Source organism: Bos javanicus, chromosome 8, assembly GCF_032452875.1.
Source record: "Bos javanicus breed banteng chromosome 8, ARS-OSU_banteng_1.0, whole genome shotgun sequence".
Lineage (NCBI taxonomy): Eukaryota > Metazoa > Chordata > Mammalia > Artiodactyla > Bovidae > Bos > Bos javanicus.
In genome coordinates, this window is record NC_083875.1 from 59,994,820 (window position 1) to 60,011,587 (window position 16,768).

The following is a 16,768-nucleotide window of genomic DNA, read 5'->3' on the forward strand; positions in this document are numbered from 1 at the left end:
TCTTTTCAGGGTTTTTCCTTACCTTATCTAAATCCTTAGTAGGCTTTCTGTTATTAAAGCTGCATAACTTTTCTCATATCCAAGCCAGCACCCTAACTTTTCTTCATTGAAAGCTTCAGTCTGCCTTCTCCCCTTGTAAATGCCAAAATCCACTCTATCCTTGTATTCACCTTACCCTTTGTATTTCTCTTTTCCCAAACCCTGCCTGTGGAGTGCTATACAGTTTTTCAAACTTTGATCTTTGTTTCCCTAGTAAAGACATGCATTGCATTTTTTATTTTACAGGCTTTACTTTATGTAGAATCAGATGAAGGGGTTAAAACAAAACAAAACAAAGAAACCCCAAAATGTAGCATATACAATTGTAGAATTTTCCAAGTTCTAGAAATGATGGTTCTTGGTCTATAGTTTCAACTCTTGAGTTTTTTGCTTTCTGTTTCTATTCTAATATATGGCACTCACTGAGTTTATTTTCTTCATCTGTTCCTAGGCCTCCCTGTTTTTTTTTTTCAGTTTTTATTGAGATACAGTTCACATAGCATATAGCTCCCACATTTAATAGCTTTTAGTATATTCGGAGTTGTACATTTATCACAATTTTAGAGCATTTTCATTGCCCTGTAAGAAGCCCTGTGCCCTTAGCTATTATACTCTAATCCTGGGAGTATCCTTCTCAGACCTGGGTAACCGCTAATCTACTTTCTGTCTGTGTACATTGGCTTATAATAGATATTCATATAAATGGAATTATACGATATATGGTCCTTTGTGCCTGTCTTCCTTTACTTGGCATATTTTCAAAGTTTCTTCTATCTTGTGGCATTTAACAATACTCTGTTCTCTTCCATTGCCAAATAGTGTTCCCCTCTATGGCTATGCACTACTATGTTTTATTTATCCATTTGTCAGTTCCATCTTTCTATTAATATGGATAATGCTTCTGTGAACATTCAGGTGTAAGTTTTTGTTTGGACATACCTGGGAAAAGAATTTCTGGCAAAGATGGTAACTTATAGTTAACAGTTTTAGAAACATCCAGATTGTTTTACAAAGTAGCTATACCAGTTTACATTCCCACCAGGGCTTTATAAGGGGACTAATTTCTTCATATCTTTGCCAACATTTATCTGTCTTTTTGAACAGCCCTTCTAGTGGTTAAAAGTGGTGTCTCATTATGATTGTTAGTTTGTTTAAAGGCTGTTTTTATTATCAAAAGTTTTGAACATGCAAAATATATAGAAATAACTCTTCCCTCTTTTGATGGAGTATTTTAAAATAGATCCCAGACATCATCTTCTCTCACCCACAAATACCTAAGTGTGGCAGTATACATCTTTAACTTAAAAAATAATTGCAGTGCTTTTAACACATCGAATTTAACCATAATTTCTTACTAGTCTGAGTTCAGTTTTCCATTAGATATATTCACAGTAGATATATTCAGTTCAGGATCCAGGCAAATTGTATGTATTTGGTTATTATGTTTCTTAAACCATTTTTATTCTAGAATTGGTTTCCTCTTCTCTCATTTGTTTTATAGAATTCCACACATTCTGGATTTGACTGATTATGTCCCCGAGATCTTATTTACCATGTTTCTCTATCCCTCTTATTTTTTTAAACTGAAAAACTGTATCTGGTAATTTGAGGATTAGATGGAGATTTAGACTGACGTTGTTTTTGGTTTGTTTTGAAGGCAGATTGTGTCTTGCCTCAGTGGATTCCACTTGGTGTCAGTCTATTTCATCTGTTATAAAGTGATCCCACCAGCCTTTTACCTAATGGTTTTAGCAACAAATAATAATGATTATTTTATTAGGGTTGCACAGTGATGTTTTTCTAATTATATCACCTCTTCAACATTTACTAGCTATGATTTGTCTATATAACAGAACTTTCTCTCACCTGCTATTTGGTTCACTTGAAATAAAGTCTGTGTAAGAAAAACATTCCCTTTAGCAGTTTTCAAATTAATGAGCTGTTGTATAAGCAGCTTCTCAAGATGACCTGTGCATTGTTTTCCTTTTTCTAATGGCATATCATTATCAATTTATGAATTTTTATATTTTGTGTTTCAACCCATTTCAGTCTTTGATCTTTTTGATACTAAACTTGTCTCATCTTTGATTAGTGGAAGCTTCTTCTTTTCTTTTTTGTATATTTATCATGAAAAAGTTTTAAACAAAAATATAAAAGTTAAAGGACTAGTAAAATGAAACCTGTACACTTATCTCCAAGATTCAGTGATTATCAAAATTTGGTCAAACTCACTGAAAAATCATTTTAAAAACACAATGTTGAATCTTATATTTTTCCCCCTGTGGTGTGCAACAGTTCCCATACACAGCAGCCTCTTGGGTCAAGACTGGCCTTGGCATCTACTACTTGAGCTTAAATGTGTCACTGTTTATTACTTTTTCTACTCATGGAAAATTAGGTTTTCAATATTATAAATGCATGCTTCAGTAAACATCTCTGAGCCTGTTTCTCTATGCTTATGTGAGGGACAGTCTCTGGGTATACACCTGGAAATAGAATAGCTCTGTTGTGGCATGTGCTCTATGCAACATTATTAGATGTTGCTAAATTGTTTGCTAAAGTAATTGTGCCAATTTATATTCTAGTTTTCCCGCTTCTCTATATTTTTACTAACACTTGTTATTGTCAGATTTAAAATTTTTGCTAATCTAATGGGTTTAGAGCTTTATCATTTAAATTTGCATTTCTCTGTCTTAACTTTTAAAAAATATATATTTATCTATTTTAAGTAGAACAAAGGTGAATATTTTTAATGATAAAAGGCACAATTCACAAAGAAGATAGACATCATAAACCATTAGACACCTTAACAACAAAGAAACATACATAAAGCAAAAATCAGAAGAAATATAAAAGAAAAAATATATAATCATAGTAAGACATATTTACATTTCTCTGAGAATATTTTATCAAGTGCAGAAAAAATAAGAATAGGAGCATCTTGAATGATGCCATTAATAATTTAAATATAATAGATTTATATTTAATTAATTTATATTAACCATATCCTACAAAAATACATTTAAAATTTTGTATCTCATAGGTTGTTATTAGATGTCCATAGGACATTTAGAAAAACTGTCAAAAAGATAAACATTACAAAATTTCAAAAAGTAGAATTCTTTTTGTGTGTGTGTGATTCAGTTATACATATGTACATATTTTTGAAATTGTTTTCCATTATAAGTTATTATAAGATACTGATTATAGTTCCTGTGCTATACAGTAAACTTTTGTTGCTTGTTGCATGTTTATTTTTTTAAATTAGAAATCTAGCATTCTATTCCTACAAGTGGAATCAAAATGTCATACATTTTTTACTTAGGCAAAAATTCATGTTTTCTAAAATATATATATTATACATATTACATATATGTATACAAAAGCTTTTCTACTATGCTTGATAAAGGCTTAAGAAAGAACATCAAAAAAAAAAGTGAAGAGATGGAGAAATTGGAGAAAATAAACTAAATGAAATGGAAGCACTGAATATAAAATAGAAAATGTGAAACAAACTAGGTAAAAGTAAAAGATCCTCATTAAGTCCATTGTTTTTAAACATGGCTGCTCATTAGAAACATATCTGGAGCTCTGGCCAAAAAAAAAAAAAAAAAAAGCAGTACCTAGACATTTGTATTTTTCATAAAATTCTAAGATAATGCTGATATGCATATGAAATTTAAGAAGTGATTACAGATTTTTGTGTTAAGCAGTTATTTTAGTGATATAGAATTCTATAATTTTTCTGTTGACCAATCATGGTACAATGGTATTAAGTGGGTGATAGTTACATAATCACAATAGTAACAGATATTTTCAGTTTTAACAATCAATAGCCAGAAAAAAAAGATAATTACAGTTGCAAGCCCTAATGGAAACATGATTAACCTAACAATATAAGATAATTACATACAATTTGGGGGGTCAAGCAGAGTGATGTGGTAAGTGGAAGTGCAAACATGTGCATGTTTTCTTCTGCTCAGCCTGTGTCTTTTGGTTAGTGCATTTAATCCATTTACATTTAAGGTAATTATTGATGTGTATGATCCTATTACAGTTTTCTTAGTTTTTTAAAAAATGTTTTGAGGTTTGTTTTCTGTAGGTAAGGCTTTTCCTTCTCTTGTTTTCTGACTGGAGAAAACATTTGTTGTAAAGCTGGTTTGGTGGTGCTGAATTTTATTAACTTGCTTGTCTGGAAAGCTTTTGATTTCTCTGTCAAATCTGAACGAGAGTCTTGCTGGCTCGAGTATTCTTGGTTGTAGTTTCTTCCTTTTCATCACTTTAAATATATCATGCCATTCCCTTCTGGCTTGTAGAATTTCTGTTGAGAGATCAGCTGATAGCCTGATGAGAATTCCCTTGTTTGTTATTTGTTGTTTTTCCCTTGTTGTTTTTAGTATTTTATCTCTGTCTTTAATTGTTGTCAGTTTGATTACTATGTGTCTTGGTGTGCTCCTCGTTGGGTTTATCCTGACTGGGACTCTCTATATTTCCTGGACTTTGTTGATTATTTCCTTTCCCATGTTAGGGAAGTTTTCAACTATTATCTCTCTCCAAATATTTTCTCAGGTCCTCTCTCTGTCTTCTCCTTCTGGGACATCTATAATGTGAATGCTGGTGCATTAAATGTTGTCCCAGAGGTCTCCTAGTCTGTCTTCATTTTTTTTCATTCTTTTTTTCTATATTCTGTTCTGCGGCAGTGATTTCCACTGTTTTGTCCTCCAGATCATTTGTCCGTGCTTCTGCCTCAGTTATTCTGCTATGGATTCCTTCTAATGTATTGTTTTTTTTTTTTTTAATGTATTGTTTATCTCTGCTTGTTTATTCTTTAGTTCTTCTAGGTCTTTGGTAAACATTTCTTGCATCTTCTCAATCTTTGCCTCAATTCTTTTTCCAAGATCTTGAATCATACTCACTATCATTATTCTGAATTCTTTTTTTGGAAGGTTGCCAATCTCCACTTCATTTAGTTGTTTTCTGGTGTTTTATCTTGTCCTTTCATCTGGGACGTAACTTTCTGCTTTTTCATGCTGATTAACTTTCTGTGGTATGGTTTGATTGTGGTTCTTCTTCCTTCTGCCTACCCTCTGATGGAGGAAGCTAATCTGTAAGCTTCCTGATGGGAGAGACTGGTGGTGGGAAAAACTAGTTCTTGCTCTGGTGGGCAGGTCCTTACTCCATAAAGCTTTAATCTAATTATCTGCTGATGGGTGGGGTTGCTCTTCTTCCCTATTAATTTTTTGGCCTCAGCCCTCATGTCTATGGGTTTCCCTCATAGCTCAGATGGTAACGAATCTGCCTGCAGTGCAGGAGACCCAGGTTCAATCCCTGGGTCAGGAAGATCCCCTGGAGAAGGAAATGGCAACCCACTCCAGTATCCTTGCCTGGAAAATCCCATGGACAGAGGAGCCTGGTGGGCTTCAGTCCACGGGGTCACAAAGAGTCGGGCACGACTGAGCAACTAACACACAAACACACTCATGTTTATGGACTCTGTGGTTGGGTTAATGGTGACCTTCAAGAGGGTTTATGCCAAAGGGGACCTTCCCAAACAGCTGCTGCCAGTTACCCAATCCCTTGGTGAGCCCCTGGCAACCCACTCCTCCACAGGAGACCCTCCAGCACTAGCAGGTAGTTTTGGTTCAGTTCCCTATGGAGTCACTGCTCCTTTCCCCTGAGTCTCGGTGTGTTCAAGGTTTTGTTTGTGCCCTTTAAGATTGGAGCTTCTGTTTTCCCGGTCCTGTGGAAGTCTTATGATCAAATCCCACTGGCCTTCAAGGTCAAATTCCCTGGGGATTCCCAGTCCCTTTGTTGGGTCCCCAGGCTGGGGAGCCTGATATGGGGTTCCGAACCTTTACAACAGTGGGAGAACTTCTTTGGTGTTATTGTTCTCCAGCTTGTGGATCACTCACCAAATGGGTATGGGATTTGATTTTATCATGATTGTGCCCCTTCTTCTGTCTTGCTGCAGCTTCTTCTTTGTCTTTGAATGTGGGCTATCTTTTTCTGGTAGGTTCCAGTGGCCTCCTTTCCGTGGTTATTCAACAACTAGTTGGATTTTGGTGCTTTTGCAGGAGGAGACGAGCGCAAGTCTTTTCTACTCTGCCATCTTGAACCAGAAGTCACATTTGTCTGTTTATTGGTGACATTTGTCACCAATTTAGTCATTTGTTCACCAAATAACTTTTTGAGCACTGTGTACCAGGCACTATTGTACATGCTTCGTATACATCAGAAGTTAAAACAAAGACCAGTGTCCTCTTCGATCAACTAGGAGGAGACGGACAATAAGCAGGAAGTGTAATAAATATAGTTAAGCTTCAGAAGATCAGAAATGCTGTAGGAGAAAAACCCATTTTCTCCATACAGGGTTCTTTTCTTTTAAATTATTTATTTATTTATTTTTGTCTGTTCTGGGTCTTCATTGCTTAGAAGCGGCTACTCTCTAGTTGTGGCGTGTGGGCTTCTTATTGCAGTGGCTTCTCTTGCAGAGCACAGGCTGTAGGTGAATGGGCTCAAAAGTTGCAGCTCCTGGGCTCTTGAGCACAGGCTCACTAGTTGGGATGCTAGGGCTTAGTTCCTCTATGGCTTGTGGGATCTTCCCAGATCAGTGTCTCCTGCATTGTCAGGCAGATTCTTTACCACAGAGCCACCAGGGAAGCCCCTCAATGAAGTTTTATGCTTCTTTTGCTAGGTTTATTCCTAGTAATTGTGAATGATATATTTAAAAATTACAGTTTCTAGTAGTTTATCGCTATCTATATAAGGCACTGCTGTTCAATTTTATTTTTAGCGTTCATCTTATTTACCAACTCGTTATTCTACTAGTTTAGAAATTCCTTTGGGTGTTTTAGTTTTTGTATTTTTGAATAGTAAGTTTTTTTCTTTCTCATCCTTATGTCTTATTTTTTAAGTGAAATTTTTTTGCACATTTATTTTTATTAGCAGAATTTATTTTTTACAGCACTTGTACATTTACAAAAATATTAAGCAGTTGGTACAGAAGGTTTCCATATCACCTTTTATCTTCCCCCTCCCTCTAGTTTTCCTTATTAGTAACATCTTACATTAGCATGGTACATTTATTACAATTCAATTCAGTTCAGTTCAGTCGCTCAGTCATGTCAAACTTTTTGCGACCCAATGGGCCACAGCATGCCAGGCCTCCCTGTCCATCACCAACTCCCGCAGTTTACCCAAACTCATGTCCACTAAGTCGGTGATGCCATCCAACCATCTCATCCTCTGTTGTCCCCTTCTCCTCCCGCCTTCAATCTTTCTCAGCATCAGGGTCTTTTCAAATGAGTCAGCTCTTTGCATCAGGTGGCCAAAGTTTTGGAGTTTCAGCTTCAACATCAGTCCTTCCAATGACCACTCAGGACTGATCTCCTTTAGGATGGACTGGTTGGATCTCCTTGCAGTCCAGGGGACTTTCTAGAGTCTTCTCCAACACCACAGTTCAAAAGCATCAATTCTTAAGCGCTCAGCTTTCTTTATAGTCCAACTCTCACATCCATACATGACTACTGGAAAAACCATAGCCTTGACTAGACGGACCTTTGTTGGCAAAGTAATGTCTCTGCTTTTGAATATGCTATCTAGGTTGGTCATAACTTTCCTTCCAAGGAGTAAGTGTCTTTTAATTTCATGGCCGCAATCACCATCTGCAGTGATTTCAGAGCCCAAAAAAGTAAAGTCAGCCACTGTTTCCATGATTTCCCCATCTGTTTGCCATGAAGTAATGGGACTGGATGCCATGATCTTAGTTTTCTGAATGTTGAGCTTTAAGCCTACTTTTTCACTTTCCTCTTTCACTTTCATCAGGAGGCTCTTTAGATCTTCTTTGCTTTCTGCCATAAGGGTGGTGTCATCTGCATATCTGAGGTTATTGATATTTCTCCCGGCAATCTTGATTCCAGCTTGTGCTTCCTCCGGCTCAGCATTTCTCATGATGTACTCTGCATATAAGTTAAATAAGCAGGGTGACAATATACAGCCTTGACGTACTTCTTTTCCTATTTGGAACCAGTGTGTTGTTCCATGTCCAGTTCTAGCTGTTGCTTCCTGACCTGCATACAGGTTTCTCAAGAGGCAGGTCAGGTGGTCTGGTATTCCCATCTCTTTCAGAATTTCCCACAGTTTATTGTGATCCACACAGTCAAAGGCTTTGGCATAGTTAATAAAGCAGAAATAGATGTTTTTCTGGAACTCTCTAGCTTTTTCGATGATCCAGCGGATGTTGGCAATTTGATACCTGGTTCATCTGCCTTTTCTAAAACCAGCTTGAACATCTGAAAGTTCACGGTTCATGTATTGCTGAAGCCTGGCTTGGAGAATTTTGAGCGTTACTTTACTAGCATGTGAGATGAGTGCAATTGTGCGGTAGTTTGAGCATTCTTTGGCATTGCCTTTCTTTGGGATTGGAATGAAAACTGACCTTTTCCAGTCCTGTGGCCACTCCTGAGTTTTCCAAATTTGCTGGCATACTGAGTGCAGCATTTTCACAGCATCATCTTTTAGGATTTGAAATAGCTCAACTGGAATTCCATCACCTCCACTAGCTTTGTTAGTGGGCCCTTATTGGTATGTTATTATTAACTAAAAGTTAATATTTTATATTTTATTAACTAAAAATCCTTAGTTTTTGAAAAAATTTTTAAGATTTTTCTCTCATGTTGTTTTTCAGTACCATTATTCCATTCAGAACACTGTATTACATTTAAGTGTCATGTCTCCTTAGCCTACTCTTGACTGTGATATTTTTTCAGACATTTCTTGTTTTTGATGACCTCTTATTTTAAAAATGTCATTGTGTAAAACATCTTGTGTAATTTTTAATAGAGAAAGTGGGGAAGCCTTGTCTTTTTCCTGACTGTGAAGAGAATGCTTCATGAGTCTTGAAATATGATATTTGCTATAGATTTTGATGGATACCCTTTATCAGATTAAAGAAAATCTTATTTTCCTTCTGATTTTCCGAGGTATTTTATCATGAAAAAGTAAGGGATTTGATCAAGATTTTTTTCTGCATTGGTAGATCATATAGTTTTTCTCCTTTAATCTCTTCATGTGGTGATATTGAACTATCCTTTAAAGTCCTTTTGGTCATGATACATTATTTATATGTCAACATTCTTACATATACATACATATTCACATGGAAATGTGAATATATGATGAATAACCAACATATGATTTGGTTTGGTAATCTAGGATTTTTGCATCCACTTTCATAAATGAGATTGGCCTTTAATTTTCCTTACTTATAATACTTACATTTTCTATAAGATAAATACTATAGTTTTTTTTTCCTCAGATCTCTTAATATCATTAATTAGATTGTAGGTGGTCTTTGCCAACAAAGGTCCGTCTAGTCAAGGCTATGGTTTTTCCAGTGGTCAGGTATGGATGCGAGAGTTGGACTGTGATGAAAGCTGAGCGCTGAAGAATTGATGCTTTTGAACTGTAGTGTTGGAGAAGACTCTTGAGAGTCCCTTGGACTGCAAGGAGATCCAACCAGTCCATCCTAAAGGAGATCAGTCCTGGGTGTTCTTTGGAAGGAATGATGCTAAAGCTGAAACTCCAGTACTTTGGCCACCTCGTGTGAAGAGTTGACTCATTGGAAAAGACTCTGATGCTGGGAGGGATTGGGGGCAGGAGGAAAAGGGGACGACAGAGGATGAGATGGCTGGATGGCATCACTGACTCAATGGACGTGAGTTTGAGTGAACTCCGGGAGATGGTAATGGACAGGGAGGCCTGGCGTGCTGTGATTCATGGGGTCGCAAAGAGTCGGACATGACTGAGCGACTGAACTGAACTAACTGAGGTCGTCTTTAGTTTTCTGCTGGACCATAAAGAGATTCATTAAACATGTCTTCTGGAAATATCTGCTTCATCTATTTAGTCTGAATTCTTCTTCTAGTTTAATGCTTAAAGTTTTATGATTTCCTCACTGTTATGCCTGTGTACTGTCTATAAAAATCATTATTATTTATACTAGTGGGCTTCCCTGGTGGCTCAGTTGGTAAAGCGTCTGCCTGCAATTCAGGAGACCCGGGCTCGATTCCTGGGTCAGGAAGATCCCCTGGAGAAGGAAATGGCAATCCACTCCAGCACTCTTGCCTGGAAAATTCCATGGACGGAGGAGCCTGATAGGCTACAGTCCATGGGGTTGCAAAGAGTCGGACACGACTGACTTATACTAGTTTATATAATTTATATAAACTAGTTATTTATACTAGTTATTATAATCAAGTCCCTTTATTACTTTGGAGTGGGTTGCTTGGCCTTTAGGAAGTTTTGAACTTTTTTATGATTGACAGTTTTACTAATACTATTATATTGTTTGAACTGTGCTTGACTTCTGCTCCTTACTGTAATGGAGGTAGTAATAGCATTGTCTGCCTCTGGTATTCGTATTGTAGTTTGTTGCTTGTAAAGTACTTTTTATAGAAGAGTATGTTTATATACGAAAAGTGTTTTGTATTTTGTATCCAATCACTTTACATGCCCTTCACCACTAACATTCATGTGTAAGCCACTAATCAACTTTCATCTGAATAATTACAATAACTAGTCTTATTTCCCTACAGTTCTTCTCTCACAGCAGCCAAAATGATTTTAAAGTGTAATCAAGTCATATCCCTCTGGTGTTTAAAACTTCACACAGCTTCTCAACAGACTAGAGTAACATCTAAACTCCTTACTGTGATTTCTATTCCCCCAGTGCCTGGAACAAGGCCTTAGACGTAATAGGCACTCAAGAAATATCTGTTGAATGGATGACGCCTTCAGTGTTTGAGAAGCTCTGTCTTGCCCAGAATCTACAGTTTATTAATAAATGGCAGAGTCAGGATGAAAATTCACATTTCCAACTTACCTTTATAAATTGCTGAACCAAATTGCTATATTTTTCCAGTCCTCCAATGGGCTTTGAACCAAACCCATTTTGCCTTCCAGACTCTCTGTACCTGTGTTAATTTGTTTATGCTTTTTTGTTTTGCCTTTCTAAATCTTGCCCATCTTCAATACATGAACTTAATTTGGCTTCCTTTTACAGAACTTTCTTTGTATGGCTTCAGTGGTCTGTTTTTTTGGTGGTGATAGTGGTGAGTTGTGTTGGGGAGGTTAGAGTATAACTGGGAAGGAGACTCTAGTAAATACCAGATGTTGTATTGCATACTTACGTAAGTGATTTCACTTCCCACAGGATCTTGTGAGGGAAGAACCACTTTTTTTTTTCTTTTTAAAGATGGAGAAAACTCAAGTCTCAGAGAGGTTTTCAGTTCCATCACCCAGATGGGGAAATCTATACTTTATCTGAGTTTTCTAAGTCCTCTAAATCTTCTAAGACTAAAGCCTTCCACCACTGCCTGGCAGAGCTAGAATGGTGCCCAGCTGACCTTGATCAGAGCCGACTTTCTGCTCTCCTGGTTTAGCTTGTCACACTGGGCCAATGCCATATCTGATAGTCTGGCCTGTATGTCAGGATCACACAGGAAAATCAACAGCAGGATGATCTGTTTCTGTTTGATAAGAAATCTGACTCCAGTCAAATGCTAAACCTTTTTATAGGTAGCTATGTTTTTTTCCCCCGCTTCCTCTTTACTTGGGCCTCTTACTGTGTTTTGTTTTTTTTCTCCTTTCTTCCTCTAGTATTCTAGTCAAGAAGAAAGCCAGAGGAAGCAATTGCCTACTGCTGCCGCCCAGTGTTGTAAGTGAGAAACTTGTCTCTGAATCTCTTCTTAATCACAGCTTTCTGTCAGTTCTCCAAATGTGGCTTATTTTGAGTTGGGGAGGTTGGAGAGAGATGGTGTGTATAAACAGAAGATATTCCAGAAATACACCTTATTCAGGCTCATCCTCCCAATGGCTATCTCCCCGTTAGCTTTAAGAAGAGATCTTTTGGTTTTGTGTGGCTGTAGGTAGGGCAGTGAGGCTTTTTTTCCTCTGTTTACCAGCTTTTACCCCTAGAGGAATGATTTTTACTGTTCTGTCTCCATTTATCTGTTATTGTCCTTTAAGAGTTTCCACCTCTGGAAACTCTAGTTTAGGTCTTTCCTCTGCTCCCATTGTATCCTATATATATATAGCCATCATATGTTATAATCTATATATATTTATTTGATAAGAATGCAAAATTTTTAAAGGCCAAAATTTGTATTCCTAGCATCTGGCTCAACACCTGATAACATAATATGTGTGTGTGGGCTAAGTTGCTTCATTTGTGTATGACTCTCTGTGACCCCATGGACTGTAGCCCACCAGACTCCTCTGTCCATGGAATTCTCCAGGCAAGAATACTGGAGTGGGTTGCCATTTCCTCCTCTGGGGGATCTTGCCTACCCAGGGATCGAACCCATGTCTCTTGTATTTCCTACATTGCTGGGCGGGTTCTTTACCCACTAGTGCCACCTGGGAGGAACTCAGGTAAGCCTCAGTAAAGGAGATCAGTAAGCCTCAGTAAAGTTTGATAAATGATTAACTGAGTGAGAGAATTTGTTATTTCCTTTGAGGTTAACTTATCCAGACCACACAAATTCCTTTTTGAAATGAGCTGTACATTGTTGGTATATTGGTATCTTTTCAGTTTCTCTCAGAATAGCTTGAGCAGACACCAAAGGACTGACTCCAAATTAGTTCCCTTTCACTTTTTCAACTCTGGGGGTTGGCTTGCCTATGTTTTGTTTCGTTTGTGTTGCTGTAGTGTTTCTGAATCACTGCCAAAATCTTTTCAATGGCAGGTTGATAGTCCTGGTAATAGTGGTAGTAGTTATTGTAGTAATGCTACTAATAATAAGAACCATAGCAGCTAACATATTTTGAGGTTTGATAGTATGCCAGATGCTGCTGTAAGAGCTGAAATGTAGTAACTTATTTAATCTTCACAGTAACCCTAAGACATAGATTTTACTGTTTTCCTCGTTTTTAAGATGAGGAAACTGAGATTGAGTTATTTGCCACAGATCACATAGTAAGTGGTGAAGTAAATACTCAGATACAAACAGTCTGACTCTATAGCCCATGCATTAAACCACCATGTTATACCACTTCATACTGTTTCTGAGAAGAAGAACCTCTATCCATGGTTTATAAATCCATTGGTTGTCTTCTATTCTATTGGCTACTTACTTTCCTGATAAAAGAGAGACCACTGGCAGAGGTCAGTACTTTTTCTTTATTTAAATAACACCTATTTTACATATGATTTGTTACTTTCATTTTTCCCATTTGGGAACTAGTATTTATCAAGCATTTAGAGTCATGGGAGACAAGAATCTGAATTGAACACCAAGTTGTGAATTAAAGTCTCTAAGTCATTTCCAAAACTCATTGTAATGAGATAATTTTGAGTTTTTAATCTTTTAAGTCTTTTTCCAAGATGGCTAATGCAAGTGAAATGGAATAATTGAGCTTTCTCTTCCATTCCTTCTTGGTTCCATTTGATGAAATGCAGTTCAAGTGATTAAAGAGCAAATGTTTAGAGGGCAGGAGGAAATAAGAGAATGTAAATAATCAGCATTTATGAATTCTCTTACTTTTTAAATATGTTTACCAGCTAATTTGTTTTATGTGAAGTGAAGTGAAAAGTCGCTCAGTGGTGTCCAACTCTTTGCAACCCCGTGGACTGTAGCCTGCTAGGCTCCTCTGTCCGTGGAATTCTTCAGGCCAGAATACCGGAGTGGGTATCTGTTCCCTTCTCCAGGGGATCTTTCCAATCCAGGGATTGATCCTAGGTCTCCTGCATTGCAGGTGGATTCTTTACTGTCTGAGCCACCAGGGAAGCCCAATTTGTTTTATACGCATAGCCTATCCCTGTCTTTTGACTACTCTCTAATATATTTTTATTTGGAAAAACTTTAAACTTATAGGAAAGTTGAGAAAACAGTACATTGAATACCGATTTACCTTTTACTAGATTCAGTGATTAACATTTTGCCAAATTTGCTTCTCTTTCTCCCTACTGATGTTTCCCATTTCTGTCTGTATATGCACATACACAAAAATATACATGTGTGTTTTCTGGAATCATTTGAATATAAGCATCAGACTTTATGACACATCAGCATGTGTCTCCTAAGAGAACACTTTGCGTAACCAAAATACCATTATTAGAATCAAGAGATTTAACATTGATTATATATATTAATAATATATGATATATAGTTAATATTAAGAATTCCCCAGTTGTCCCCCAAGTGTTTTCATAGACCTGCCTTGCACCAGCATGTAATTTAATCAAGAATTGCACATTTTTACTCAGTTGTCCTGAATCTTTAATCTCCTTTAATAAAAAACTTGCCTTTTTAGTCATTTATGACACTGGCTTTTTTTCAGTTAGAAAAATATTTTTATTCTAATTATAATATCTACTGCAGATGGCAGTATATACTAGTATAGGTTTGTGGGAAGCCATTTGATAATATGTACCAAGAGGCTTTAAAAATCCATAACCTTTGACTCAGCAGCTGAATTTCTTGAAATTTGTCCTAAATAATCAAGAAACTGATGAGGATTTGTGTAGAAAGATATTCATTTCAAAATATTTAAATAGCAAAATTTGAAAATGACTTAATAAGCAACAGTAAATATAATAGTCATAAGATTTGAATATTATGCTTTGAATAATAGGGAAATTTTCATGAAACTAAATTAAAATATACAAAACTCTTACTCTCTGTATGTGCATATGCATATACATCAGTTCAGTTCAGTTCAGTTCAGTCGCTCAGTCGTGTCCGACTCTTTGCAACCCCATGAATCACAGCACGCCAGGCTTCCCTGTCCATCACCAACTCCTGGAGTTTACTCAAACACATGTCCATCGAGTTGGTATTGCCATCCAGCCATCTCATCCTCTGTCGTCCCCTTCTCCTCCTGCCCCCAATCCCTCCCAGCATCAGGGTCTTTTCCAGTGACTCAACTCTTCGCATGAGGTGGCCAAAGTACTGGAGTTTCAGCTTCAACATCAGTCCTTCCAATGAACACCCAGGACTGATCTCCTTTAGGATGGACTGGTTGGATCTCCTTGCAGTCCAAGGGACTCTCAAGAGTCTTCTCCAACACCACAGTTCAAAAGCATCAATTCTTCGGTGCTCAGCCTTCTTCACAGTCCAACTCTCACATCCATACATGACCACTGGACTGGAAAAACCATAGCCTTGACTAGACGTACCTTTGTTGGCAAAGTAATATCTCTGCTTTTGAATATGCTATCTAGGTTGGTCATAACTTTCCTTCCAAGGAGTAAGCGTCTTTTAATTTCATGGCTGCAGTCACCATCTGCAGTGATTTTGGAGCCAGAAAAATAAAGTCTGACACTGTTTACACTGTTTCCCCATCTATTTCCCATGAAGTGATGGGACCGGATGCCATGATCTTAGTTTTCTGAATGTTGAGCTTTAAGCCAACTTTTTCACTCATAAGTATATGTGTGTGTGTGTGTGTATAATTTAAGAGTTTTTCCTATATACCCCAAATTGCATACCCCTAAAATTCATATGTTGAAGCCCTGGCCCCTTATGTGACTGTATTTGGAGATAAAGCCTGTGAGCAGATGAGAAAGATTAATTGAAAATGTAAGAATGAGGCTCTAATTTGATAGGGCTGATAACCTTAGAGATTTCTAAGGGGAATGGAGCAAGAAGGTGGCCATCTATAGGCCAGGAAGAGAACTTTCATCAGGAACCAAATCAGCTGGCACCTTGAGCTTGGGCTTCCTAGACTTGAAACCTGTGGGATACAAATTTCTGTTGTTTAGACCACCTAGACTATGGTATTTTGTTACGGCAGCTGAGCAGACTAGTATAGGTTTTGGTGCTGAGAGTCGGGGTGCTGCAGTAACAAATACCTAAAAATGTGACAGCAGCTTTGGAAGTTTGGGTAATGGATATAAAGACTGGAAGAATTTTGAGGTGCAAACAAGGTTGTTGTGCAGGGACTGTTGGGAGAAATGGATATTAAAGGATGTTCTGGAGAAGTGTCAGATGGAAATGAGGGATGGTTTATTGGAAACTGGAGGAAAGGTGATCCTTGTGGCAATGAACTTAGCTGAATTGTTTGAGGGTTTTGTGAAAGGTACAGTTTATAAGTGATCAAATTGGGTGTTTAGCAGAGGTGATTTCTAAACTAAATAATGAAGATATGCCTTGGGTCTTCCTTATTGCTAATAGTAAAATGCCAGAAGAGAGGGTTGAATTGAAGATGAAATTGTTAAATAAAAAGGAACTTGAATTTGGAGATTTGGCAATTCTTAGCCTATCCTTAGCCTATATTTTGTGAAAAATGAAAAATCTTGTTCTGAAGAAAATACTAAAGAGATCATGGTATGACTCATGGACTTAACCAGCCATCAGCAGAAGCCAGGAATAGAGATGGAATTATACCAGCAGAGACATTGCCAATTTCAACCAAAGGGGACAGAGAAAGAGGGATGGAATGAAGGAAGGCTGTTGGATTTCTTGAATTCTTCAAGACTCAATCATAGAGTATTTGACTGTAAACATGTGCTGTTCTTGAGGAAAGGCAAAAGTGACCCGGAAGGTGATTTGGAGAATATCAGGGCTGCCACTCTCAGCACAGGCCCAGGGGACAGAGATGTTTCCTTCTGTTTCAGAGGGTGATCACCACTGAGAGCTATGGGGCCAGGGCCCTTCTGCAGAGCTGTGGGAGTGACAGTGTCACTCCAGTGGAGGACGGGTCATGGAACCAAAGAGAATTATTCTCT

At 37.5% G+C, this 16,768-nt stretch overlaps 1 protein-coding gene across 4 annotated transcripts in view; it reads left to right on the plus strand.

Annotated features, from left to right (window-relative positions):
- The window catches only part of UNC13B (unc-13 homolog B), a 213,949-nt gene that overhangs the window by 62,569 nt on the left and 134,612 nt on the right, over positions 1 to 16,768 (plus strand). For all 4 annotated transcript variants that reach the window (XM_061426824.1, XM_061426825.1, XM_061426826.1 and 1 more), the window contains exon 7: positions 11,698 to 11,755. In XM_061426824.1, the coding sequence (XP_061282808.1) occupies positions 11,698 to 11,755 (58 nt within the window). The remainder of the gene's footprint in view (positions 1 to 11,697; positions 11,756 to 16,768) is intronic.